The sequence below is a fragment of the Parambassis ranga genome, chromosome 1, assembly GCF_900634625.1.
Source record: "Parambassis ranga chromosome 1, fParRan2.1, whole genome shotgun sequence".
Taxonomy (NCBI): domain Eukaryota; kingdom Metazoa; phylum Chordata; class Actinopteri; family Ambassidae; genus Parambassis; species Parambassis ranga.
Genome location: NC_041022.1, coordinates 4,900,178 through 4,924,143, shown reverse-complemented (window position 1 = coordinate 4,924,143; position 23,966 = coordinate 4,900,178). Strand labels below are relative to the sequence as shown.

Here is a 23,966-nt window from a genome sequence, read left to right as displayed (position 1 = left end):
TGTTTCAGTCCTCAGCAGGAAGGCGTCCAATCACATTTCACCTTCAGTCATGTTTACTGTGAGTAAATGCTCAGCAACAATGTAGTGAGATGTGACCGGGGGACCGGGTCATCTAATAATCTCACCTCTTCCTAGCTGACAGAGTGCCATTGCAGTAACATGTCAGATTAACACAGACTGATCTGTAGGGATTATTGATCAGACAGATTTTAGTGTAAAACTCAACACCTGGATGCTGCTTACAGGTTCAATTCAACTCACCCAAATTTTATTTGTATGATGATGGAAATCATACAAAGGACAGAGAGGATGAAGGAGAGAGAGGAGAAGAAGAGGGAGACAGGACAGAGGATGAAGGAGAGAGAGGAGAAGAAGAGGGAGACAGGACAGAGAGGATGAAGGAGAGAGAGAGGAGAAGAAGATGGAGACAGGACAGAGAGGATGAAGGACAGAGAGGAGAAGAAGAGGGGGACAGGACAGAGAGGATGAAGGACAGAGAGGAGAAGAAGAGGGAGACAGGACAGAGAGGATGAAGGAGAGAGAGAGAAGAAGATGGAGACAGGACAGAGAGGATGAAGGACAGAGAGGAGAAGAAGAGGGGGACAGGACAGAGAGGATGAAGGAGAGAGAGGAGAAGAAGGGGGAGACAGGCCAGAGAGGATGAAGGAGAGAGAGGAGAAGAAGAGGGAGACAGGACAGAGAGGTTGAAGGAGAGAGAGGAACAAACATGGCAGGCATACTACTTTAATGACTTGTTAAACACCAGGGGGCGCTGCAGATTGTAGGTCTGTGGACACCGACATCTTTAGACTCTCCTGGTCTGCGATGCTCTCATGATGTGGAAACATTGGCTCCACATTGCCTGGTTACATCAGAGCCTGATGTGATCCAGCTGTTTGTCGTCGCTCACTGGAGCCTGATCTCAACCTTCCAGGTGTGGTCACATCACGTTTATCAGCACGTTCAAAAGGAGCCATGTGTAGGAGGTCCGAGGTTGTGAAATAAACACATTTCTGTAGCTCTGAAGGTAAACTCCAAATATGTGAGACACACTGCAGCTGGAGAGTAAAACCAGCTCACCTTAACGAATGAATCAGACACATTCAGCCACCAACCAGGGAGCAAAAGTCAGAGTGAAAGATCATTAGGAAACGGAACAGTTCTCTGTCGCAGAGTCAGTGGGTTCTTCTTCTGACAGGCGGAGGATGTGATGTAACGTCCCTGTGGAGCTGAACCTGGCCGGCTGTGGCCCTGATGACATCATCATTAGCAATGCCAGAAGACACAAACTGAGTTTCTTCAGCAATACAACAGCAGCAGATCTCCAGATGAGTTCACCAAACCTCTTCCTGATGAGCAGGACACCCCGAGAAAACAACACAGAAACCTTCAATGATTTAATTCTGTTTTTGCACTAAATAAAACAAACAAAACAAAGTACAAGTTTCTGATGCTGTCAGCTCATCACATGGAAACAAACCGAGGGTGTACAGTGGGTTTTCCCACTGCTGACAGGGATCATTAAAGTCTTGCCACTGGCAGCAGATGGAACAGCCTGGATCATTCAACACACAGCAGTGTTCTGGAAGGTGAACGCAGCACAAAGAAAGCTGAATGCTGAACTTCACCCAGTTTGTACAGAGAACAGAAATCACATAGCAGACCAGGTTTTAGGGACTGAGTAGTCATGTTACTGCTGCTGTGCCTCTCCTTCTCAAGTCAAGTGAGTGAATTTGGTTTAACTCGTTGGAACATGACCCCCCACCATGGCCTTAAAACAAACAGAGTTCTAGAAGGTGTACGGTCCCACGATGATAGTGAGGCGGAGCACAGAGGAGGAGCGATAACCAAGGGCCGAGTTCTCTGTCACCATCTCCAGGTCCAGGACATGTTCTCTGGGACCAATCAGAGGCCGCGTCATCACCAGCATGGCGCTCACATTACTGGATCGCTGCAAGAACAGCAATCAATCAGGAGTCAGTCAACCATCAATCAAGTATTAATCAACCATCATCATAAAGCCTGACTGTTCTGATTAGTTAGTGTTACAATGAAGGCTGGTCGGATCTGACGTCAGGCTGGATCTGAGGTCAGACTGGATCTGAGGTCAGGCTGGATCTGAGGTCAGGCTGGATCTGAGGTCAGACTGGATCTGACGTCAGGCTGGATCTAAGGTCATGCTGGATCTGACATCAGACTGGATCTGACATCAGGCTGGATCTAAGGTCAGGCTGGATCTGAGGTGAGGCTGGATCTGAGGTCAGACTGGATCTGAAGTCAGACTGGATCTGATGTCAGACTGGATGTGATGTCAGACTGGATCTGATGTCAGACTGAATCTGATGTCTGACTGGGTCGGATGTCAGACTGGGTCCGAAGTCTGCCTCCCATCACCAGCAGTAACCAGGTCTTCCAAGCTTTCAATTTGAGAAAAGCACCCGGCCCTGCTGGAAGAGCTGGCAGGGTGCTGATGGACTCACCTTAAGGAAGAACTGTCTGTCTTCATTGCCGGCTTTGATCCTGAAGGCGTTGTGCATGTTGGGGAAGACACTTGTGGCCTGAATCTGGAAGATGTCGGCCGGCACGGGGCGCTCGGATGCGATGCTCATGTACTTGTAGACGATGGAGGGAGGCAGGCCTCTGCACGCGCTCGGAGACTGACAGCTGCAGCGCCTGATGACCACAGAAACACATGACATCCAGCTGGACAGTGTTTGGCGGTGCCACTGTGACAGGTTGCTACACATGTCAAGTGCTTGGGATGGTATTGCTGTGTTGGTAATATATAATCCCAGCTAGTTAGCTGCCAGGGTTTCCCGCAGCTTTATTGTTTTACTCCATATCATACATTTAATTCTTGCCGCAAACAAACAACTCCCTAACAGGCACATGATCGCTCTCTAGTCTCGTACACACACACACACAGAAAAAACTCCCTTTAACAGGAAGAAACCTTGAACAGGGTTGATAAAGAGAACCTCCCTGCTGACAGTCGGCCCAGTAGAGGAGGAGAAGAAGAGGCCTCACCCCTCTCCAATCTGCACGTAGGGCTCCTGGCAGGGGTTTCTGGGATAGCAAAGGTAACCTCCAAAGTAGTTCCAGCAGATCTGGTCCTCCCTGCAGGTCGTTGCGGTTTCACACTCGTTGATGTCTGTGAACAGCCCGATGACATCTTGCTCACTGTTTGTCTGTTACAAACGTTCACTGCTGCTTGTCAGTGTTTCCTGTGAAGATTTTTACTACATGGTGACATGTGTACCGTTGCACATGCGTGTTCCCTGCAGCTGGTACCCTTCTGGACAGATGCAGCTGTAGGAGCCCGGCTGGTTCACACACTGCCACTGACACATGTAGGAGGACACGAGGCACTCATCCACATCTATCAATCACCAGAAAACATCAGCAAACAGGAAGTTTGTTTGTGTGTATATATATATATATATATATATATATATATATATATATGTGTGTGTGTGTGTGTGTGTGTGTGTGTGTGTGTGTGTGTTCAGACCCTGGCAGCTGAGCCGGTCTGCAGTCAGCTCAAAGCCCAGGTCACACTGACACAGGAAGGAGCCTGGCAGGTTGTAGCAGTGATGTTGGCACGGGTTGGTGGGAAAACACTCATTTACATCTGGAACGAACATACTATAATCACCTCAGTCCACCTTAAACAGACACCAGTCCACCTTAAAATGTTACACGCTAACACATCACTGTGACTGCCTGGAAGTGCTGCGTGATGCAAACAGCAATCAGAGTTTCATCAGAATTACACCGCTGCTCTGTGTCAGTTAAACCTGCTGTGCTGTTGCCGGGCTGACCTGCGGGGTGTCTCGGGCGTGCTCCACTCACTCACCTCTGCAGAAGTTGAATCCGTCTGCCGTGAATCCAGCTGGACACTGGACAGTGGACAGCATGGCCTGGTTGCCAGTGTTCTGGTAGTTGCCATGATTTGGTTCAGCAGGTAGGGGAATGAGGCGCAGAGTGGGGGGGTGGGTTGTGGTGGTGGTGGGGTCTTCCTCACCATTGCTGATGATGATCTGGGCGTTCTGCGGCAAACAGAAGTATCCGCCATAGTGGTTGATGCAACTCATTCCTCCTTTACAAGCTTCTGGCAGCGTCTCACATTCGTTGATGTCTTGGAAACAAAACAGGACAGAGTGAGCTGGTACACACTGATCAACTGATGACTGATCAACTGATGACTGATCAACTGATGACTGATTAACCGATGACTGTCCACATTGACCTCAAACTGGACTGGTCCACAAACGAAGAGGCAACATACAAGAAGGGACAGAGTCGCCTGTATCTCCTAAGGGGACTCCAGTCCTTCAACATCTGCCAGACCATGCTGCAGATGTTTTACCACTCAGTGGTCTCCAGCGTCATCTTCTATGCTGTAGTGTGCTGGGGCAGCAGGATGAAGACAGCCAACACCAACAGACTCAACAAGCTCATCAGGAAGGCTGGCTCGGTACTGGGAGTGGAGCTGGAGTCTGTGGTGGAGGTGACGGAGAGGAGGATACTGAGGAAACTCCTCAGTGTCCGTAACAACGCGTCTCACCCCCTGCATGACACACTGCTGTCCTACAGGAGCACATTCAGTGGCAGACTGAGACAACCGAGGAGCAGCACAGAACGCCACAGGAGGTCCTTCCTGCCAGTGGCCATCAGACTGTATAACTCCTCCCCTTTCTGTAGGGAGAGGAGCTAGATAATCATGTCATGCATCACTGTCATTCCCTCCACTGGTCTATATCTGTATCCATGCTTCATATATTGTGCTCATACTGTGTACTGTACTCTGGATTATAGTGACACATTCCTCTCTTATACTCTGTACTTACCTGTTTTAATGTAACTTGATACCTCTGGCACAAGAATTTCCTTCGGGATTAATAAAGTTTTATCTTATCTGATCAACTGATCAGATTTTTTTGTTGGACTTGAATCAACAACTCTGTTTTTAATATGAAATCATTGATCAGTCGTGTCAACTTTCCTCATATTGTTATGAAATCAGTGACTCACCTTTACATTCCTGCTCTTCCACGCTGAACACATAGCCCTCTGTGCACTGTCAGAGAATGTCATTCAGGTTACTAATGATCAAATATTGATTGGTCCTAATCATGGACAGATGCTGATAATGATCATAAATCTGTTCATATTATTTAATATCATATTTTCCCTTTGATTGCAACCATTCTACAGGAAAACATTGTTGATGAGATCATTAACAGACTGAAAACACTCAACACTGTAACAAACTTCCTCCATCAGTTGCATCACTGGCTATCACACATGATTGATCACAGAGTTGAATCCTTACTGAGTAGCTGACGGGTTTGTCCACCTGCTGAGTTGAGGCCATGGAGATGAAGACAGAGAGAAGGAGGTAAACCTGCATCCTGCCGATCAGACAAACCACCGCTCAGGTAGGTCCAGCCTCATTGGTTCTCGTGTGGACTCTGATGTCTTACCTGGTTCTGTCTAGGTCACATTCTGAGCTGGAGGTGTGGTGTTTGACCAGAGGAGCCAGAGGACGGACAGTAGGGTGGCGTTTGTGCTGCTGAGGAGGAGTGGAGCAGGGCTGCCCTCTGCTGCTTACTGCCGCTCACTGCAGGAAACAGCCAGCCCCCCTGACGTGGTCAGTAATCTGTGCAGAGGTCAGACAGTCAAGGATTATCTGCCTGAACATTGGATCAGTCTCCTACTTCCTCTTCTTCCTTTGAAACAACAGCTAAACTAAAACTCCGAGTCAGGACTCATGATTGATTATTGATTGGATACTGAGAGTGAGTCTGACCTTTGGCCCACAATCTAAAGGCAGCTCACTGTACAGTCCAGCAGCACTGTACAGTGAGCTGCCTTTAGATGATGGGCTGCCACACTCTCTCACCTTCAGTCAGGTGAAGCTATAACGTCAATGTCCTGTTGGTGTGACCAGATTTAATGAATCCCTTTACCTGCATCATCAGCCCCTCAGCCAATCAGAAGCGTGTTTCCTTGGTGAACTTTTCCCACTGGGTGCTGGTTTGATGCCAGACATCCTGCTGGTGATCTGAGTGCTGCACCGGGATCAGCCACTATATTTACCTCAGATTAGCAGCAGAGTCCTCTGACAGTGCTGGGCACCTCCACACTGCGACGCACACTACACTGCAGACACACAACAACATACAACACAACACCTGACAACAACGCAGCACGGAGACTACAGACACACATCATATAACATATAGTACAGAACACAGCATGTCCTTCAGTGGTGCAACTGCAGATGGCCCCCCTTGGAGGAACCACAGCTTCATCCTGGGGGGTGGCAGAGATCCCCCTCTGTCTGACCAGGGAGAGACTATCATTGGAGTCTACCTGCTGCTGCTGGGTGAGTACACACAGTGTAACACAAAGACACACACAGTATTCATCTGTGTTTGTTCAGCTCTGTTCTGAGCTTTGGTTCCAGCCTGTCGTCTGAGTGTTAAAGACTTTCAGCAGCCACGCACTGAGAGTTCAGTGTTTATGTTCTGATCGGCTGATACCGGAAGACAGGTGGTGAACAAACCACTACTATGTTTCTCATCAGTGCGGCTTTCATTGTGTAACATGTGTTAAATTATGTTAAATAACTATATTTATTCCCAGTGATGAAGCAGAACCATGAGAGCCTCCTGGTCCAAATAAACAGATTACACTCCTACTGCTCACCAATACGTTATAATACGTTACTGCCCCCATGTGGTGTGGCATACTAATTATACAAAACAAAACAAATGTCACACACACACAGAGTGTGCAGTGCAGACATGTCCTCTCTGTCTCCAGGCTGGTTGTCCTGGTTCGGGAACAGCATCGTCCTCTTCGTCCTGTACAGACAGAGAGCTTCGCTGCAGCCCTCCGACTACCTTACCTTCAACTTGGCCATCTCTGATGCCAGCATCTCTGTGTTTGGCTACTCCAGAGGCATCATCGAGATCTTCAACGTGTTCCAGGACAGCGACTACCTCATCTCCTCCATCTGGACCTGCCAAGTACTGACAATTTGAGACACACCCGAAACATGGCTGAGCCTGGTGTGTAGGTGGAGGCATGTCTCACCTGTGTTGGTTCTTGTTGTGCAGGTGGACGGTTTCTTCACGCTGGTCTTTGGTCTGAGCAGCATCAACACACTGACAGTCATTAGCATCACTCGCTACATTAAAGGATGTCACCCCAGTAAAGGTGCAGCCAGGTCTCACAGGTAACATCTTAATGAGAAGCCAGCTCTTAAAACAGCTGACTTTTTAACTTCTGTGTTTCAGCACGATACATCAACAGAACCAGCGTATTGGTGTGTCTGCTGCTCATCTGGGCCACCTCTGGGTTCTGGTCAGGAGCACCGCTCCTCGGCTGGGGGAGCTACAAAGGCAGGAGGCCCGCACAGAGTACAGTTTCAGCTGCTGATTTGACTTACCTCTGACACCTCTGACGTCTCCCTCTGTAGACCGGGGGTATGGGACCTGTGAGATTGACTGGGCCAAGGCCAACTACTCCAACCTCTACAGGTCCTACATCATCTCCATCTTCATCTTCTGCTTCTTCATCCCTGTCCTCATCATGCTCTTCTGCTATGTGTCAATCATCAACACAGTGAAGAGAGGCAATGCTCTGACATCAGAGGGAGACCTGACCGACCGCCAGAGGAAGATCGAGAGAGACGTCACCATTGTGAGTCTTGATCATCACGAGTCCTTGCTGTCAGTTCAGAGTTTTGACTTTGTCATCCTACTGTCCCCTCCAGGTCTCCATCGTCATCTGCACGGCCTTCATCTTGGCCTGGTCCCCGTATGCTGTTGTGTCCATGTGGTCAGCCTGTGGCTTCCACGTGCCCAACCTTACCAGCATCTTCACCCGCCTCTTCGCCAAGTCTGCCAGTTTCTACAATCCCCTCATCTACTTTGGACTCAGTTCCAAATTTCGCAAGGATGTGGCCGTCCTGCTGCCCTGCACCCACGATGCCAAAGACACTGTCAAGCTGAAACGATTCAAGCCAAAGGCTGATGCCAATGCCCGCCACGGAGCAGGAGGTGGAGCCAAACTTAAAGGGCCTCTGAACCGGCCAGAGAAGAAATACTCACCTGGGAACCAGCTGATCCAGGCGCCTACACCAGACTGCAGGATGGGAAGCCCCCCTTGCACACCACCACCGGTCAACAAGGAGGTGTTCTACATTGACATGCCCCGCCCCTCTGAGACTGGCTCTGAGTTTGAATGTGAGAGACTCTGACCAGCTGCTGAAATGTGTGATCAGACAGACACCAGCACATGGCGCGGACGTCATAAACCAATAGAAGAAGAACGAGTTGGGGGGGGGGGGGGGGGCTCAGAGAGTCAAACTGAACCACACTTCACAAAGTAGTGTAGCTTAGCTTAGCTTAGCTTTCAGAACAAGACTGCCACTGCTGTCATCAAACAGTTAAACAGATGTGAAGTGACATCAAAGGCCCCCTGGTGGACAGGTGGACAACAGCAGGTCTTTTGTGTGCATGTGTTTCTGGAAGCTTTACATTTTGATTGAACGTTGATTATTGATGTTTTTGAACCTGAGTAGAAACAGTATGTCTGACACGTGTTCGTTGGGTTCTGTGGCATTTAAAGTATTGATTTCTGATGTTTTGTACTGAAGGAGAACAGGCTGACCTACAGGCCTACAGCTGATCAATACCTGTGATCAGTTTGCTGGCTGTTAATGGCTCAGGAATTTAACCATCATGCACTTGTGTATCTGTGTGTGTGGTGTTGCCTTGCTCTTACTCTTGAATAAAATGACCCGAATGACTGAGAACCTTCCTTTGACATAAATCACATAAAGCTTCAACAAGCCGAGGTTTTCCGACAGGAAACGAGGAGGGGCGAGTCAGACCCCTGTGCCCCTCCTCCTTCTCTCTCTCGCAGCATCCATCCTGGTCAGATGAGGATGAGTCCGCCGTGCGCCGCTCTGTGACGGAGGAACAGTAGCAGAACGAACCAGACCCCGGACCGGAACCATCCTCAATCCGAGGTGAGTCTGATCGATCCCCTATAGGCTCCAATTAGTTTGTAACTGACGTGTTATCATCAGTGAATCAGCGCGAGGATTAATCAGCGTGACCGTCTCTGCAGACTGATCACAGCTGACGTCATCAGCTGTCAAGTCCGAAATCTTCCGATCAGCTGATCACCAGATCAATGGAGTGACAGCATACGGACACACAAACACTATTGCATTACGTCATACACGTTATTTCCGTGTCTGCTCTGATTACCTCTGTATGTATGTATGTGTGTGTGGTGTTGGTCTGTGTGTGCGTGGGTTTGTGTGTGTCTGTATGTGTGTGTGTTTGTGGTGTGTGTCTGTACGTTTGTGGTGTGTGTGTGTAGGTTTGTGGTGTGTGAGTGTAGGTGTGTGTGTGTTTGTGGTGTGTGTCTGTACGTTTGTGGTGTGTGTGTGTCTGTATGTGTGTGTGTGTGTGTCTGTATGTTCGTGTGTGTGTGTGTATGTTTTTGGTGTGTGTGTGTGTTTGTGGTGTGTGTGTTTGTGTGTGTTTTGTGGTGTGTGTGTTTGCTTGAGACCTCCTTTTAAAGGCAGCTTGTGTTGACTATGACGTCATGTTTCTCTGTGTCCATAATAATGTTCTCATGACTGCTTCAGAGTATTTCTACACACACTGACACACTGATCAGCAGAGGGCATCACAGTGTAATAATCAATAATCAATATCTGTTAATGAAGCTGTCAGATTGGCTGCCTAAAAAGCGCCTCCTGCTGGTGAAGTCACTGCAGCACTCCGACTACAGTAATCCGATTACTACTCTTATTAGTAACATAATGTGATGCAGGACCTCCCACCTCTGTCTCCTAGCAACAATAACTATGGTGTGATGTGGGAAGCAGAGCGTGATGTGAAGGCTCACTGTGTTACCATGGCGATGCCCCTGAAACAGCAGTGCTCAGTGTCTGAACACTCACACCGATTCTTTCGCTCCAACCAAAGTAGCAGCCCCTGCTGGTCATTACAGAAACTGCAGCTGTAACAGGCAGCGGGGGGAGTCAGCACCTCAGACCAGAACCACATGTCACACCCTGAGCAGCTGGACTCTTCATGGTCGTTGTAGTCACCGTGGTCATCGTGGCGCTGAACTTTGTTCGGGCTGCTCTCATGCAGCGTGTCATGTTGTAAGGCAGCTGGATTCTGGAGAGGCATCAGTCTAAGAGCTCATGTTGAACCATAGCTGGTTCAGACCAACCAGAGTTCTGTAAGGAAGTGCTGTCAGTTCGTTTGGTGCCTTTTATGCCTATATTTTCCTCACAAAGATGATGAAAGGTCCTTAGAGGTCCTTTTGCAGCTTTTTGTGTTCTTCTTTGATCTGATCAACATCTGTCTCTCTGCAGGTCAGCCATGCCGCTGGTGAAGCGGATCATTGAGCCCAGATACCTTTGCCGCGGCACTCTGCCTGATGGCGTCGCCAGCGAGTTGGAGTGTGTCACTAACAGCACATTGGCTGCAGTCATCAAGCAGCTGGGAGGACTGAGTGAGTGATGTCAGGGACACATTAACATCCATAAAATCAAACACAACACACTGATCAATGACAGATCAGATCGATCACAGAAGCCTGTGTGGTCTCCTTTGCTGGCTGCAGGCCGTCATGCGGAGGACATCTTTGGTGAGTTGTTTACGGAGGCCAACAGCTTCTACCTGAGAATGAGCAGCCTGCAAGACAGAGTGGACCAGCTGGCGGTGAAGGTCACACAGCTGGACTCCACCGTGGAGGAAGGTGGGTGAGAAGTCAGGAGGGCTCAAGACCCCCCCCCCCCCCCCCCCCCCCCCCGATTACTGCAGCGTCACTCTTCCTCCAACATACTCTTCACCTTTTCCTCCTCTCCTCCTCAGTGTCTTTACAGGACATCAACATGAGGAAGGCTTTCCGGAGCAGTACCATTCAGGACCAGCAGGTGGTGTCACGGAGCTCCATCCTCAATCCGGTGCTGGAGATGTACCACCGGTGTGACAAGCCCCCACCGCTCAACATCCTGACACCATACAGGTCAGTGTAAACTTCATCAGAAAGTTTTCTTTGTTAACGTTTACGTTGTCATATTATTTTTCTGTTTCCATAGAGACGATAAAAAAGACGGCCTCAAGTTCTACACCGACCCATCTTACTTCTTTAACCTGTGGAAGGAAAAGATGCTGCAGGCCACTGAGAACAAACGCAAAGAGAAGCGGCGCCAAAAAGTTGGACTTATTTCTAGTTTTTGCATGTAAAAAAAAAATCACTTCCTGCTTTTCTGAACTCGGTTTGTTTGCAGGAGCAGAAACACGTGGAGGAGTCATCCGGGCGGGAGGTGAAGAAGGTCAGTGTTCACCATGTTAGGAGTGTCAGACACCCAAGTCTTCTCAGGAAGAGCCTGTAGGGGGCATACCTGCTGACCCCTGTACTCTCTCTGCAGGTCCGTAAAGCTCGTAACAGGCGGCAAGAGTGGAACCTGATGGCATATGACAAGGAGCTCCGCCCAGATGCTCGAGTGACACCATCACCTTACCACACTTCTGATGGCTCCATGTCGCCTGACAGGTACACACACAATACACCCCTGCCTCTCTGGTCTGCAGCAGTGATTACTAAACCCTCCCCCCTCAGGTCTGGAATGGCCAACGACTCCAGTCCACACCACCACGCCGCCCATGATGGGAAGGACCCTGTTTCCATGGTAACTAGCGGGAGCGGTCACACTCAGTCGCTGGATCGCGCCCTCCGGCCCACCTCAGCATCCTCTGCAGTTGCCGCGGCGACTACCCGCCAGCACTCGCTGGGCCGGAACCAGCCACATCATCACCACCACCCGCCTCCACTTGCCAATACACCCAATCAGAATGGGGCACGGACCAACGTCGCCAAGGATGCCAGGTCCACACACAGACCCAGTTTGTGTTTATGGCTGAACCATGACATGTCTGTAACTCCAACCTCTCTTCACAGCGACCATCAGATCCCACCAGCCCCCCCACCGCCGCCTCCTCTCATGCCACCAGCAGGACAGATGGTGTTCCCTAATAGCTCCACCCACAGCACTACTACTGGGACACCACTGCATTCTGCAGGTGTACCTGGTAGCCAAGGTAACAACCTTTGGTTCTACTCACTGTGGACGTCAGCTGATCAAGGTCAGTTAATATGTCTGTGTTTGTATGCAGGTGGTGCTGCTGTCCTTTCTCGTCCCTACAGCCCTTCCCCTCCCCCGCCTCCACCCTCTAATTATGTTCCCTCCCCCACTTGTCCTGGAGGCCTGGCTCCATCCTCTGCTGCACCCCCGCTGCCCCCAGCAACAGACAGCAGGAAGCTTCCCAGCGGTCCAAATGTGCCAATGAATGATGCCCGCAGCGACCTGTTGGCTGCTATACGCAGAGGTCAGCAGTTACTGTTAGCATGCTAACTGCTGATGTTAGCTAACACTGTGTTGGCTCTAGTCAAATAGCTGACCAGATGCTGCTCTCTCATGGCCTGCAGGCATCCAGCTGAGGAAGGTCCAGGAGCAGCGTGAGCAGGAGGAAGCAAAGAAGCGTGAGCCTGCAGGAAATGATGTTGCCACCATCCTGTCGCGACGCATTGCTGTGGAGTACAGCGAATCAGACGAGGAGTCTGAACCCGAGGACCAGGAGTGGTCTGACTGAGGCGGCCAAAAACCAGCAACAAAGTTTCTGCTCCAGAAAGAACGATATTCTGCTGGAACTAGTCAACAGGTTCATTATTTATCACAACAGTTTTTATGATTTGATTAGTCTGATGCTTCTTTGACTGTCACATCTGACACAGAAATGACAGCAAATCAAACATACAGCTGTGAACAGACAGGACATCAGAATCTGTTTCCCAATCCTGCAGTGCCCCCTTAGGATGGACTGCTGCTGGTCAGGTGGTAGAGGACACCAGAGGGCGCCACCAGTTCATTTGTATGTGAAAATGAAGTTGTGTAGTGTAGGTGCAGGCTGCTGTGCTGTGGTTCACTTCTGACAGGCTTTGATTTTCCCATTTGAATATTTTAAGCTTTCTCTGGAGATGAATCCAATGTTTGTGTCTTTACCATGCTTTTCAAACAGATTTCAGTATATTTGATCTTTTTGTTACATCATGTCGAATATCTCATTTATTTTTGTTTGGTTTTATTGTAAATCTTGAGTGGCTGGCTCATTAAATGGTTATTGGTTGCCATTGTAACTGTGCGCAACGTCCCGGATTTGCATGACATGGTCACGTCACAGTTACAAGATGACATCATTTACGAAACGGCTCATTTTCTCCTCTGGTGATGTCATAAGCAGCACTGATAACGGCAGCTGGCTGTGTGCTGTCGGCTCCGTCCCATCTGTGATTGGTTGTATTTATCACGTGGTTCTGCTGTGATTTGCATGTTGGTGAAAACAGCGTTTGAACTTTTACTTCCTTAATACTTTTATTTATTAAAGCTAATAAATGATCCTGTGAGCAGACGGCTGCTTCTCTTTGCTCGGGTGTGACAGAATGAACTCTAATCACATTAATGTTTCACCATCGTCAGCCGAAAGGGGCAGCAGAGCTGCTGCACATCTTCCACGAAGAAGAAGAAACAGAAACCGGAAGCGGACGGTCAGAGGTTTGGTCTGGGCCTCGAAGCGGGGAGGTTTACACATAAATATATAAACGAGCTTTAAGAGTTAATATTAAATCACTGCCAACAAGCTGTGGATGTGGGCCACACTCGGAACATCTGCACACGAACCTGTCAATAACGGACGGAAGCCGCGTTATTCATTTACACAGATCGTGGAAAAGATGGCCACGCTCAGGATGTAGGCTCGCTGCTGTGTGACTGGAGGCACTTACAGGCAGACATGTCGGTGCAGGTGCGGTGCCTGTCGTTCCGGCAGCCGTATGCCGGCCTGGTTCTGGACGGGGTGAAAACGGTGGAGAGCCGGTGGCGGCCTGTGCTGGCCCCGCTGCAGAACCAAACCCTGGCAGTCCACGTTGCCTGGCGGGACTGGGAGGGGGCGGAGTGGAGAGAGGTACTGAGCGCCCGGCTGGGGATGGACCAGGATCAGATCCGAGTGTTATTGGAGTCTGGGGAGAGATTCGGCCGAGGAGTGGTGGCAGGTGGGAATGAAACCATCCACTCTTACAAAGCGTCATTGAAGGCGTCACCTGTCTGTGTCTTTCAGGACTGGTGGACGTGGGCTGCACCTGGCTCTGCCCCGCCTCCCTGCAACAGGAGGAGTTACAGCACCTGGAGGACTCGGCCGTCCTGGTTGGCCTTCAGGAGAAACACCTGACCCAGCTGTTCAACCCCCGCTGGCTGAAGGAGCCGCTGAGCGCCCGCGGAGACCGCGACCTCTGGACTGTGGAGATACCTGCTGAGCTGTTGCCATGACAACACGCATTTGAGAGTGGACCGAATAATAACAACAATATCTGAGCAGTGTGACGTGCAGACAGCAGATCATCATGAAGCAAACCAAAGGCATGAACTCCAAATTCAACAGGAAACAGAGCAGCCAAATAATAAAAGCAGCTTCAATGGAAAAGCAGAAGAGGCGAAAGTGATTGTGTTAATGTGAAAGGGACGAGGCTGGATCCATATAAAAAGGATGTGATGTCATTCAGATGGCGGCACATCCTCCACCTCACAGCTCTGAGAAGTCCTGCCACAGAACACACTTTATGACTTTGAGGCGTTTGACACTTGGAGTGGGCTTTGACTCAATTTATTACATTTGTTATTAATTACACTGTCCGATCAATACATTCGGTAACACTGATGAAGTATTGTACATCATTACTACTCTCTCTTTGAGAACACATTTTTCTATAAAGTCTCATTTAAATTGGAGCCATTATCATCCATTACATCTGTGATATAATCAATGTCTCCCTTAAGCCACTCGCTCTGGAAGACTGATGTTTGGGGATTATGGGGAGAAGTTGTGGGTAAATGGAACATCTGTTCGTTTGGTTGGATCCTGTTCACCTCAACATCTCATCTCTAAAAAAAAAAAGAATAAGGAGCAGTTTAATTTTTAATAAGAGATAAACCGGAAGACAGAGTTTCATCTACCACCGCTTATGACCCTACAGCATATGCAGCATCTGCAAATTGAACTATTTTGAACTCCTTGTTAAATAAATGGTTATTTCTTGAAGATCATTTGAATTATTGATTAGTAATGTTAACGGTTGTGTTCTAATATATAGAACTTTGGGGAGAATTAGCTGAATCCAGGAGTCAAACCATTTACACATGGTTTAAATGGCTCAGATAACAGGCCGGGGCTGAATCCAACTTCCACGATGTCTGCTGCACCCTTACCAGATCAATTAATTTGAATAAACTTAACCTTATATCCACAAAAGAATGCTTTAAAGAACAAAGAGTGAATTTACACTCAAACCTGCTAAAATAAATGATCAGTAATATGACTGCAGACTCAAACCTCTGGCTTTAATATAGGGTACACCAAGTAGACATTAAGCAGGGACAGTGAGACTTGACGGAGTTTTGCCTGGAATGTTCATTATTGTTTAGAAGTTTGTTACTCGTCATGTTATTTTATATTTCTAACCTTGAGCATGGAGCAGCTGGAGGGGGGTAGTTCCCCTGGCATTAACACAGGATCTCTGATTCTGAAGAAGGAAACCACAGAAATAAACTTATATCTACTGTAAAAACATCTGCGCTTACAGTCATCACTGGAGAACACCTGTCTTTCTAAAGCCAAGTTAAAATTATGAATATATGTCAATCATCCACCCCAAGCCTATTTCAAAGCCTCAGCTTGAAAATGACATGCCCAAAATGAATAGAGCATATCTAAGCAACCATAAGTGTATTTGAACACTTTTGGTGTCATAATGAAGGGAACACCTGGGAGATTTGCTCAGATGTGCGAGTATTGTCACATGGAAGAAAATGCATTATATGCTAAACGACCATTCACATTCTCCCCAAAAAAAGTCCTCCATTAACAAAAGAAATGTTTAAATAAACAGACATGTTGGTCTATCTGAACCAAGCATTTATTGATCTCAAACATGACTTTTTAATCACAAATTCACCCGTTTGTGTATCAGAGCTGGCACTAACAATGTGGACGTGGGCTGACTTTGATATTGTGTGGGGCCTTCTGCTGTGCAAAGGTGTAGTGTGATGTTTCAGGCCCTCGATGTTTCCCCACAATGCATCATGAAGTAGCAGTAGTGTACTCCTCATTAGTAATATGTACCATGAGCCACTGTGAGGAATTTGTTGGGCCATGAACGTGTCATGGACACTCACTAAAGATGACATCATCCAAACAAGCTGCACCCATTTCAGACTTTTACAGTGGGATGACCCGTCAGCCATCTTTGTTCTGACACTAACATCATTCAGGTCATGTGACAAAGAAATCAAAGAAAGACATGTCTGCTGTGAAAGACTTTATTCACCCAAAACACAAACGTCTGTCCAACAGGAACTGGCCACACCCAGCTGCAGCCCTGCCCCTCTGGTTGACTGATGCAACATAAACTCAACATAATCTTTTTACAGGAAAGTGCATCAACCCAGCCACCATAACAGAGCACTAATAAATTAGTCGAACAAGAACGACCTTTGACCTTTTTTTCTAACAGAAATACACAAGCTAAATGCTAACGTGGGCTTACAAATGCTAACATCACCACCCAGCAAACTAACACCGTTTAACAACAACACCGAACACTAACACTCATCTGCAGGGACATGTTCACTGAACATACCGGTACCCTGTGTGCCTCACATGGTTGGGGGGATGAAGTGTGGAGCCGTGTGGTGAGGGGGTGGGGCAGTGATGTAACCGACTACATGGGCAGGGGTTGGCGGGCAGTAAACTCGTGGGGTGTGACCTCCAGTGGAGACAGAGCCCCAGTGGGCAGAGGGGGGGAGGCATGGGTGGTAGGTAGAGTGATGGGGGAGGTGGTTGGGGTGAGTAGGGGGAGGGGCTGAGTTCAGGTAGGTAGCGTGGGGTGGAGCTTCATAAGGAAGGTGCAAAAGTTGGGGATGGGGGATGGGCGTCTGATCAGGGTACAGAAGAGCAGAGGAAGGGGCGGGGCCTGGAGGGACAGGGCCGATGGAAGCAGAGGAGCTGTCGAGGGAGGGGACGGGGCCTGAGCATGTGGGAGGAGACATGAAGAGACAAAAGACAAATAAGCCTCATATTCTTTACTGCTTGTACGTTAATTCATTTCTTCACTACTTTAACACATCCAGTCACTTTATACTGTGACCATAAGCTAACGTCTCATTTCTACAGTGATTATTAAATTTGAGTAGTTAGTACTGACCGTTGCCATGTCCGTCCGCTTGTCCATCTGTTGACCTGTAAGATTCTGGGTAGGGGGAAGAGGGGGGCTGATGGGAGCCCCGACCGGTCTCAGAGTAGGACTGGGAGGCAGCTAGGGCAGGAGATGAGGATGGGGTCAGCTAATCCTCAGCAGATCGATCACAAATAAATCACTGTGACATCACAGCTTACCGTGCAGTGGGGAATCCTGGCTTTGGTAGGGGGGGTAGTGCTGGTAGGAGTAAGGGGCCTCAAGGGTGGCGGGGGAGTAGACCTGCTGCTGCCACGAGCTCTGATGGTACCACTGAGGATAGACGAAGGACAGACACAAGTCAGAGGAAGTCTTTAGGCCCCGTTCACACTGGAGAAAGTCATTCCAGCTAGAGTAGGATTGAGCCCAGACAGCCTTTAAGCTGGATGCGTTCAGACCTATTTTCAAATCTGGCTAGCACACACTTGTGTCTGCACTCAATCCGGCTTCATCCAGTGTGTTTGCTGTCCTCCAAACCACTAGGCGCCGCCTCGTAATATACAGAGTCCGTTAAGGCCGCGGTAGGACCGCATTTGCACATGCGTCGTGCGTTTTTTTTGTCGTGTCGCACCCCGTGAACCGGAAGTAGCACATCGCTAACCGGAAGTAGCATGTCGCTACCCGGATTCGCGAGCCACATTTGCGTTCACACCAGAGCCACATTTGAGCCAATCCAGCTAGATCCACTTCTCGTGGGTGGATCCACCTCTCGTGGGTGGATCTAGCCGGATTGAAATCAAACTGGATACTGCCGGATTCGAGGTGTTCACACTCAGAAAAAAAACATCTGGATAGGCCCGAATCCCGCTTTAGCCAGATTTTTTTCCCCAGTGTGACCTGCAGCAGGTCAGTGCTTTACCTGGACTCCCAAATTGAAGTAATACTGGAGGACTCTGCAGTCTGCTTGCACACACACACAGAAACACACACACAAACACACACAGTTAGACAAAGGTATAAGTGGACACGGTAGATGGTGAGCTGTTTGGCCTCTGACCTCTGGGTAAATCACTGCCGTTAGGGTCATAGGAGTAAGGGGGCGGAGCTACCACAGAGCAAAGCGGCTCGCCCATTTCATTAACCAACCAGGGGGAGGCAGCTGGAATCGCCATGGCAACTGAAGACCAAAGACATCCTGTGATTTTTTCAGCCGTTTAGACATGTGCACACTGGACACGGTGTCAAAGACAGTCATGGCGTCCAGTAGAGCGCTCCGATCGGATGCTTTGTACCTGAGCGTGTCTGTGTGAGTGCAGCAGCTGGCAGGTGACCCGCAGCAGTAACCCGGGATGACGGCGATGAAGGCGAGGAGGAGGAGGAGGAGGAGGGTGAGGAGCAGATGACGGCAAGCGGCTTCACCACCTGAAACACCCACACCATGGTGAGGACATACAGGAGGAGCAGCGCCGTCCTGCAGAAACAGCTGGGGGCACTGCAGAGCAGGCCAACAGAACCAGTACCTGCTGGGCGTAGCTAAAATTCACATCCAGCCTTGTCGGAGAGTCAACCATGCCCACTTCCTGCTCGTCCTTCACAACAAGAGACAACATAAATGCACCAGATGGCAACATGTTAACCCAACCTGGGTTATAGTGACACTTGTGCTGTGATTGTATTGAATGAGACTTAAGTTTTATCTTAGCACACGTATTCAGCCTGTGTGAAAGGTCAACGTCACCTGGTTGGTGGAGGGCTCGGCCACAGTGTACGTTCCTGATGTCTGGTAGCTCGGATCTGAAAACATTTAACTGTCACTTCCTGTCTACAATCATGGCGGCTCAGATGAAACGTCTGACAGGTCTCTTACCCTGCGTGCTGTAGATGTAGCCCTCTGTGTATTCCACTGACACACAAACACAGTGTAACATGTTTTGTTAAGTCTCCAAATAAAGAAGTCACACACAGGCTGAAATAACAGGAGGTATCTTTAAAGGTTCATCCCTACCCTGGTCCTCCACGGTGCTCGACTCCTCCTGGTCCTCCTCTGAGGAGCAGACGGAGGGGTTTCCAGGTGGAGGTGCAGGTGTGTGGGGCCCCGAACTTCTCTGAACCCTGAAGGAGGAGCCGGGGGTAGGGGGTGGGGTTCCCAGTGTAGGAGGCGGAGCCACAGCTGGGGCCTGTGGTGGAGTTGGACAAAAACCATGAAGGTTATCAAACACTTGCCGCCCCTGTGAGACACCACGTCCACGAACAGGAAGTGTCTACGAACATGTGAGCAGTCTGTCCCACATGTGTCTTCGTTCTCACCGGCATTGGAGAGAAGACGGTGTCACCTGCTTCGTCCAGCTGGTAGTATGCGATGGCCGCATCCAGATCAGCTGGCTCCTCCACCGCCTCCGCCGAGAACCCAAACTGGCACTCCTTATTCAGAGTAGCTGCAAGCTGCCGCCGACTTCGGCTGAACAAACCAACCAACACACAATCAGAATATTCAAAGCAGTTTAGCAAACAGCGCTTGCTGGTTGTGGTTGTGTACCGTGACCTGAAGGCATAGCTTTCATAGTCGTGATAATATCGCCTGGCAGGATGGAAATATGTCAGCTGTGGACCAATCAGGTGACGGTTCAGGAAACGGGTGGAGCTTCTGACCAGAATCCATGAGACACGTAGATGACACACACACACAGACCAACACACACACACGTCACATTAACAGATGCTCTTCAATGTCCGAGCAATGACCTGTCCGTGTGTGTGCATCACCTGGAGGCCCCGTAGCGAGGTCTGGCTGAAGGGGGGTGGTGATGGGGGGGGGCATAGGGGTCGTAGGTCATGGCTCCAGCGGATGGTGGAGGTGGAAGACGAGGGTGGCCTGCTGGCTGGAAGCGGGGGGGCAGGGCAGAGGGGGCAGGGCCAGGTGGTGGCATCAGCACCTCCACCCCCTTCACCCCATTGCTGCCTCGGGACTTCCTGAAGTACCGATGGCGATGACGCTGACCACGAGAGTCCGGGTCTGACAGAGACATTACAGGTCATCACACTTGTTTATGTTTGTGTGTGTGTGTGGGGGGGATCTGATCTGAACGTACCCAGGTCTCCTTTTCTGGTGGGAGCAGCCACATTCCAGGCAGGTACCGGGTTGACTGGTTTCAGGTCAGTCAGAGGGACCAGGTGTCTATCAAACGCAATGACGCAGTGAGAAGGTGGATGTGCAGACACAAGCAGACAGTACAGTTAGGTTCAGCGTGATGTTGGTTACTTCTCTCCTAGCTCCTCGATGAACACAGTCACAGCCGCCGAGTGGGTTCCCACTTCCTGGATGAAGGCGTTGTAGTACTTCCCCTTCGGTTCGAGACGCACCTGAACACATGTCAGAAGTCTGAAGTGCGTGACAGTCAGCTGTGTTACTGAGGTGAAGCGGCAAAGTCCCTGCAACTCTCTGTTACCTGACATTTGTCTCCCAGGAAGTACTGCCTCCCTGCAAACACCATGTAGTCCGTTTTCTGCATCTCTGTCACACAGCACAGTAATCACATTACTACAGTAATCAGATGACAACTCGAGCAGCTGTGCTTATTTGTATTCATGTTACCTTTGCAGGTGTCCTGCCAAACGTCAAACTCCAGGTTTCTGTAGACGTCTCCGTCTAGAGACTTCATCACTTTGTAAGGCAGGGTCAGTCTGCAGGGGGGCGGGGCCTCTGCAGGAGGCTACACAACAACAACGAGTTAGAACTAACACTCCGTGTGATTCAGCCTGCAGCTGAGACAGCATTTCTGTCTATGACATCATCATTCAACTCAGGTCATGTGACACAGGCGTGTGTGAATGTTCAGCACAAACACTGAACCTTTGAGTCGTCGATCACTGCTCTGGATTTCTCCTCAGCAGCTCCACCTGCCTCCACCTCCTCCCTGCAGGTAGAACAAACACACCATCAGGCTTCAACAATCCATAACAACCTGTTCAGATCAATGACAATGCTGACAATCAGCTTCTGACAAGTCGACCTGAACACTGCCTCAGTGGCAGGAATGATCAATGATCAATGACTCTGAACTCAGTTTGATTGAGAGCTGACAGCTGTGTGTGTGTGTGTGTACTTGTGTCCTCGATCCTCAGGTATGTCGTAGCCAATGTCAACATCGCTGCACACTGATGGACTGTTTCTATAGCGACGACCTCCAACCCTGAAGGTCTCCATGGCCTGACAGAGCTCCAACTCCTCCAACCCAAACACCTGTGTGTAGAGCAGCTCGTACAAAAGAGCTACACACACACACACACACACACACATTATATACACACACTTCATACACACACTCCTCGTCAATCACTGAACAGCACTCACACTGGCAGAACGCAGCAGAAGCGGGGTAACTCCTTGGGTAAATGATGTCATAGTGACCGTTGATGGAGCAACAAAGTGTCACCTAGGCAACGCAGAACACCAACAGTCAGCAACAACCAATGACATGCCAGAGTTCAGCGTTATGTGACCAGATACCCTGATCCTCACCTTCTCCACAAAGTCATCATCTGAGATCACCGTGGGTGGTTTCCCTGGGTAACGATAGATCACGAAGCAGCGCCTGCAGGCACGCACACACACGCATCCCATAATCCACATCCCACACCGAGCCAGCAAATCATTTCTAAGGAGCCATTCTCACCTGTAGAGCTGAGACAGAGCTTTGATCTCCACATGACCCGCCGTCTCCTGAACACACACACACACACACACACACACACACACACACACACACACACACACACACACACCATTAGCAGGGAAACAGCTGTCAGGGGCTGTAGGTCAAAGGTCAACTGCTCACCTTCGGATCCTCTAGACGCTCCAGGTATTTCTCAAAAGAGCCTTCAACAAACTGCAGCAGAGAGACCAGTAACTAAGAGCTGAAGTACTCGAGTACTTTCACAGCAGAGGTCAGAGGTGACAGATGAAGTTCAAACATGATTCACACGATGAAGAAAAACAAGATCAGTGTTTGACACACACACACACACACACACAGCTGCCATGAACTCACCGGCTCAAAGTCACACCTGCTGGCTCTCATGAAGTTCGCACAGTCCAGTCTGATCTTCTGGTGGTAGTTCTGGGAAAAAAACAACTGCACGTGCACGCGCGCACACACACTTAAGTTATTTCAGTGAAAGTGAAAGAGCACAGTCTTCGCTGCACGGGTGAGTGCAGGTGTGAATATTAGTGACACCTCTTGCAGGGACCTCTGCCTCACCCCGCCCCCTCTCTGCCTCTCCCGCGGCCTCCTCCCGGCTCACCTGTTCGGACACGGCTCTGAACAGACTGGACGCGTCTCGTGCCACCATCTTGCGGTACAGGCCCAGACTGGACAGGTACTCGTCCATGTTGACGAAGTACTTCTTCAGACCTTTCTGCATGCCGCCGCTGAGCTGAGCTCCACATCCACGGTGAAAGTCGGGTCAGACCGCAGCACGAGCCACGGCAGCGCCACAGGTGTGTTTTTAATCAAGGCTAATGAGAGCGCGCCGCTGAGGCGTTCACGGACCCGCAGAGGGTCGGTCGAAATAAAGCCGTTAACTTTTAAAACACGTGACAAAGATTACAATGGCAACAGACGGGGCATCACTCAGCTGCGCCCCCTGTCGTCAGGCAGGTCATGCTGTTTTTATTTGGGCGTCACACAGGCCGCAGTGCATGATGGTTTGTGTTTATGTGACTCTTATTACACATGCAAAGGAGAAACACTCATTTATAACATATATTTTTATATATAGGAATGTGTCACATATCTGGATGTAAATAATCAAGCAGCTGTACAAGCACAGCAGGATCCAGTCTGTCTCCAGGGTAAGAAGGGTCAGAGGTCAGGGCCTCAGAGTCCAGAGGACGTTCAGGTCCTGCTGGGAGGTAGAGTGGATGATATGCTGCAGTCTGCTTCTGTCCTCTGCAGACTGTGATGTAGGAGCTGAAGAGAAGCTCAGTGATGGAGGAGGATTAATCCTCTATCAGGACCAAAGACCATCTCTGGCAGGTTTGGCAGGTTGAATTTCTTCAGCGCATCCTCTGTTGAGACTCTTTGAGGAGAGAGCTAGTGTCCAGCTCCCTTGTGAGGTCCTGATGAGGGCGATGATGCGTCCCAGGAAGCAGAGGACCGTCATACGGGACAATGTGACTCTAGGTGCTGGAGGATGAAGAGGAGGGCCGTGTGGATGTTACAGCATTACCTCTCTGTGATCTTATCTGTGTATGAGTGTGTAATAAAATAACTAGTTTTTACTATGTTTTACTATGCTCACAAATCGATTAATGGTAACAGTGGAGCAGCTGCGTCCAGTGACCAGCAGATGGCGCTAAATCTCTCTGTGGGGCAGTTCCATTATCAGGTACAGCAGCACCTTTCCTGCGGTCTTACTTTTATAGAAGGAACAAGTACAGAGGATTAACAGATGCATCAGTGTTAATAAAGGACAGACTTCAAAGGATTTATAAGGATTTTTCTTTTCAAAGATGGTTCAAAAGATCTCAGAGACGTCTGTACCCGCTCAGGCCCACACAACATACTAGGTGGCGGTAATGTACCTGAAGGTTTGTTGCCACCCGCCGTTACACCAAAGAAGAAGAAACAGCACCA

At 49.4% G+C, this 23,966-nt stretch overlaps 5 protein-coding genes across 5 annotated transcripts; 3 read left to right on the top strand and 2 right to left on the bottom strand.

Annotated features, from left to right (window-relative positions):
- Positions 1 to 1,384: 1,384 nt before the first annotated feature.
- Positions 1,385 to 5,491, bottom strand: LOC114437675 (EGF-containing fibulin-like extracellular matrix protein 2). Its single transcript, XM_028408511.1, has 9 exons — positions 5,487 to 5,491; positions 5,336 to 5,414; positions 5,035 to 5,080; positions 3,857 to 4,138; positions 3,512 to 3,631; positions 3,260 to 3,379; positions 3,028 to 3,151; positions 2,481 to 2,673; positions 1,385 to 1,951 (listed from the first exon to the last, which is right to left on the bottom strand). Exons 2-9 carry the CDS (start codon positions 5,411 to 5,413, stop codon positions 1,790 to 1,792), a joined length of 1,125 nt encoding a protein of 374 aa, XP_028264312.1. The 5' UTR covers position 5,414; positions 5,487 to 5,491; the 3' UTR covers positions 1,385 to 1,789.
- Positions 5,492 to 6,261: 770 nt separating this feature from the next.
- On the top strand, positions 6,262 to 8,272 carry LOC114441093 (opsin-5-like). Its single transcript, XM_028413870.1, has 6 exons — positions 6,262 to 6,391; positions 6,832 to 7,037; positions 7,128 to 7,227; positions 7,308 to 7,412; positions 7,490 to 7,713; positions 7,787 to 8,272. Exons 1-6 carry the CDS (start codon positions 6,262 to 6,264, stop codon positions 8,270 to 8,272), a joined length of 1,251 nt encoding a protein of 416 aa, XP_028269671.1.
- Positions 8,273 to 8,940: 668 nt separating this feature from the next.
- Positions 8,941 to 13,517, top strand: LOC114437362 (wiskott-Aldrich syndrome protein family member 3-like). The gene is made up of 11 exons (XM_028408012.1): positions 8,941 to 9,046; positions 10,418 to 10,557; positions 10,669 to 10,803; positions 10,920 to 11,073; positions 11,147 to 11,264; positions 11,339 to 11,383; positions 11,480 to 11,604; positions 11,671 to 11,937; positions 12,010 to 12,149; positions 12,225 to 12,437; positions 12,538 to 13,517. Exons 2-11 carry the CDS (start codon positions 10,425 to 10,427, stop codon positions 12,699 to 12,701), a joined length of 1,494 nt encoding a protein of 497 aa, XP_028263813.1. The 5' UTR covers positions 8,941 to 9,046; positions 10,418 to 10,424; the 3' UTR covers positions 12,702 to 13,517.
- Positions 13,518 to 13,638: 121 nt separating this feature from the next.
- Positions 13,639 to 15,200, top strand: LOC114442642 (uncharacterized protein CXorf40 homolog). The gene is made up of 2 exons (XM_028416396.1): positions 13,639 to 14,157; positions 14,223 to 15,200. The coding sequence occupies exons 1-2, from the start codon at positions 13,899 to 13,901 to the stop codon at positions 14,429 to 14,431; spliced, it is 468 nt and encodes a 155-aa protein (XP_028272197.1). The 5' UTR covers positions 13,639 to 13,898; the 3' UTR covers positions 14,432 to 15,200.
- Positions 15,201 to 16,610: 1,410 nt separating this feature from the next.
- alg13 (ALG13 UDP-N-acetylglucosaminyltransferase subunit) lies at positions 16,611 to 22,799 on the bottom strand. The gene is made up of 25 exons (XM_028416409.1): positions 22,633 to 22,799; positions 22,380 to 22,463; positions 22,167 to 22,217; positions 22,005 to 22,051; positions 21,851 to 21,923; positions 21,683 to 21,764; positions 21,435 to 21,600; positions 21,182 to 21,245; positions 20,924 to 21,041; positions 20,778 to 20,842; positions 20,591 to 20,691; positions 20,421 to 20,506; positions 20,095 to 20,344; positions 19,868 to 19,975; positions 19,639 to 19,789; positions 19,337 to 19,508; positions 19,199 to 19,234; positions 19,070 to 19,125; positions 18,852 to 18,920; positions 18,624 to 18,753; positions 18,389 to 18,508; positions 18,251 to 18,291; positions 17,553 to 17,664; positions 17,362 to 17,472; positions 16,611 to 17,184 (listed from the first exon to the last, which is right to left on the bottom strand). Exons 1-25 carry the CDS (start codon positions 22,750 to 22,752, stop codon positions 16,814 to 16,816), a joined length of 2,784 nt encoding a protein of 927 aa, XP_028272210.1. The 5' UTR covers positions 22,753 to 22,799; the 3' UTR covers positions 16,611 to 16,813.
- Between the last annotated feature and the right edge of the window lie 1,167 nt (positions 22,800 to 23,966).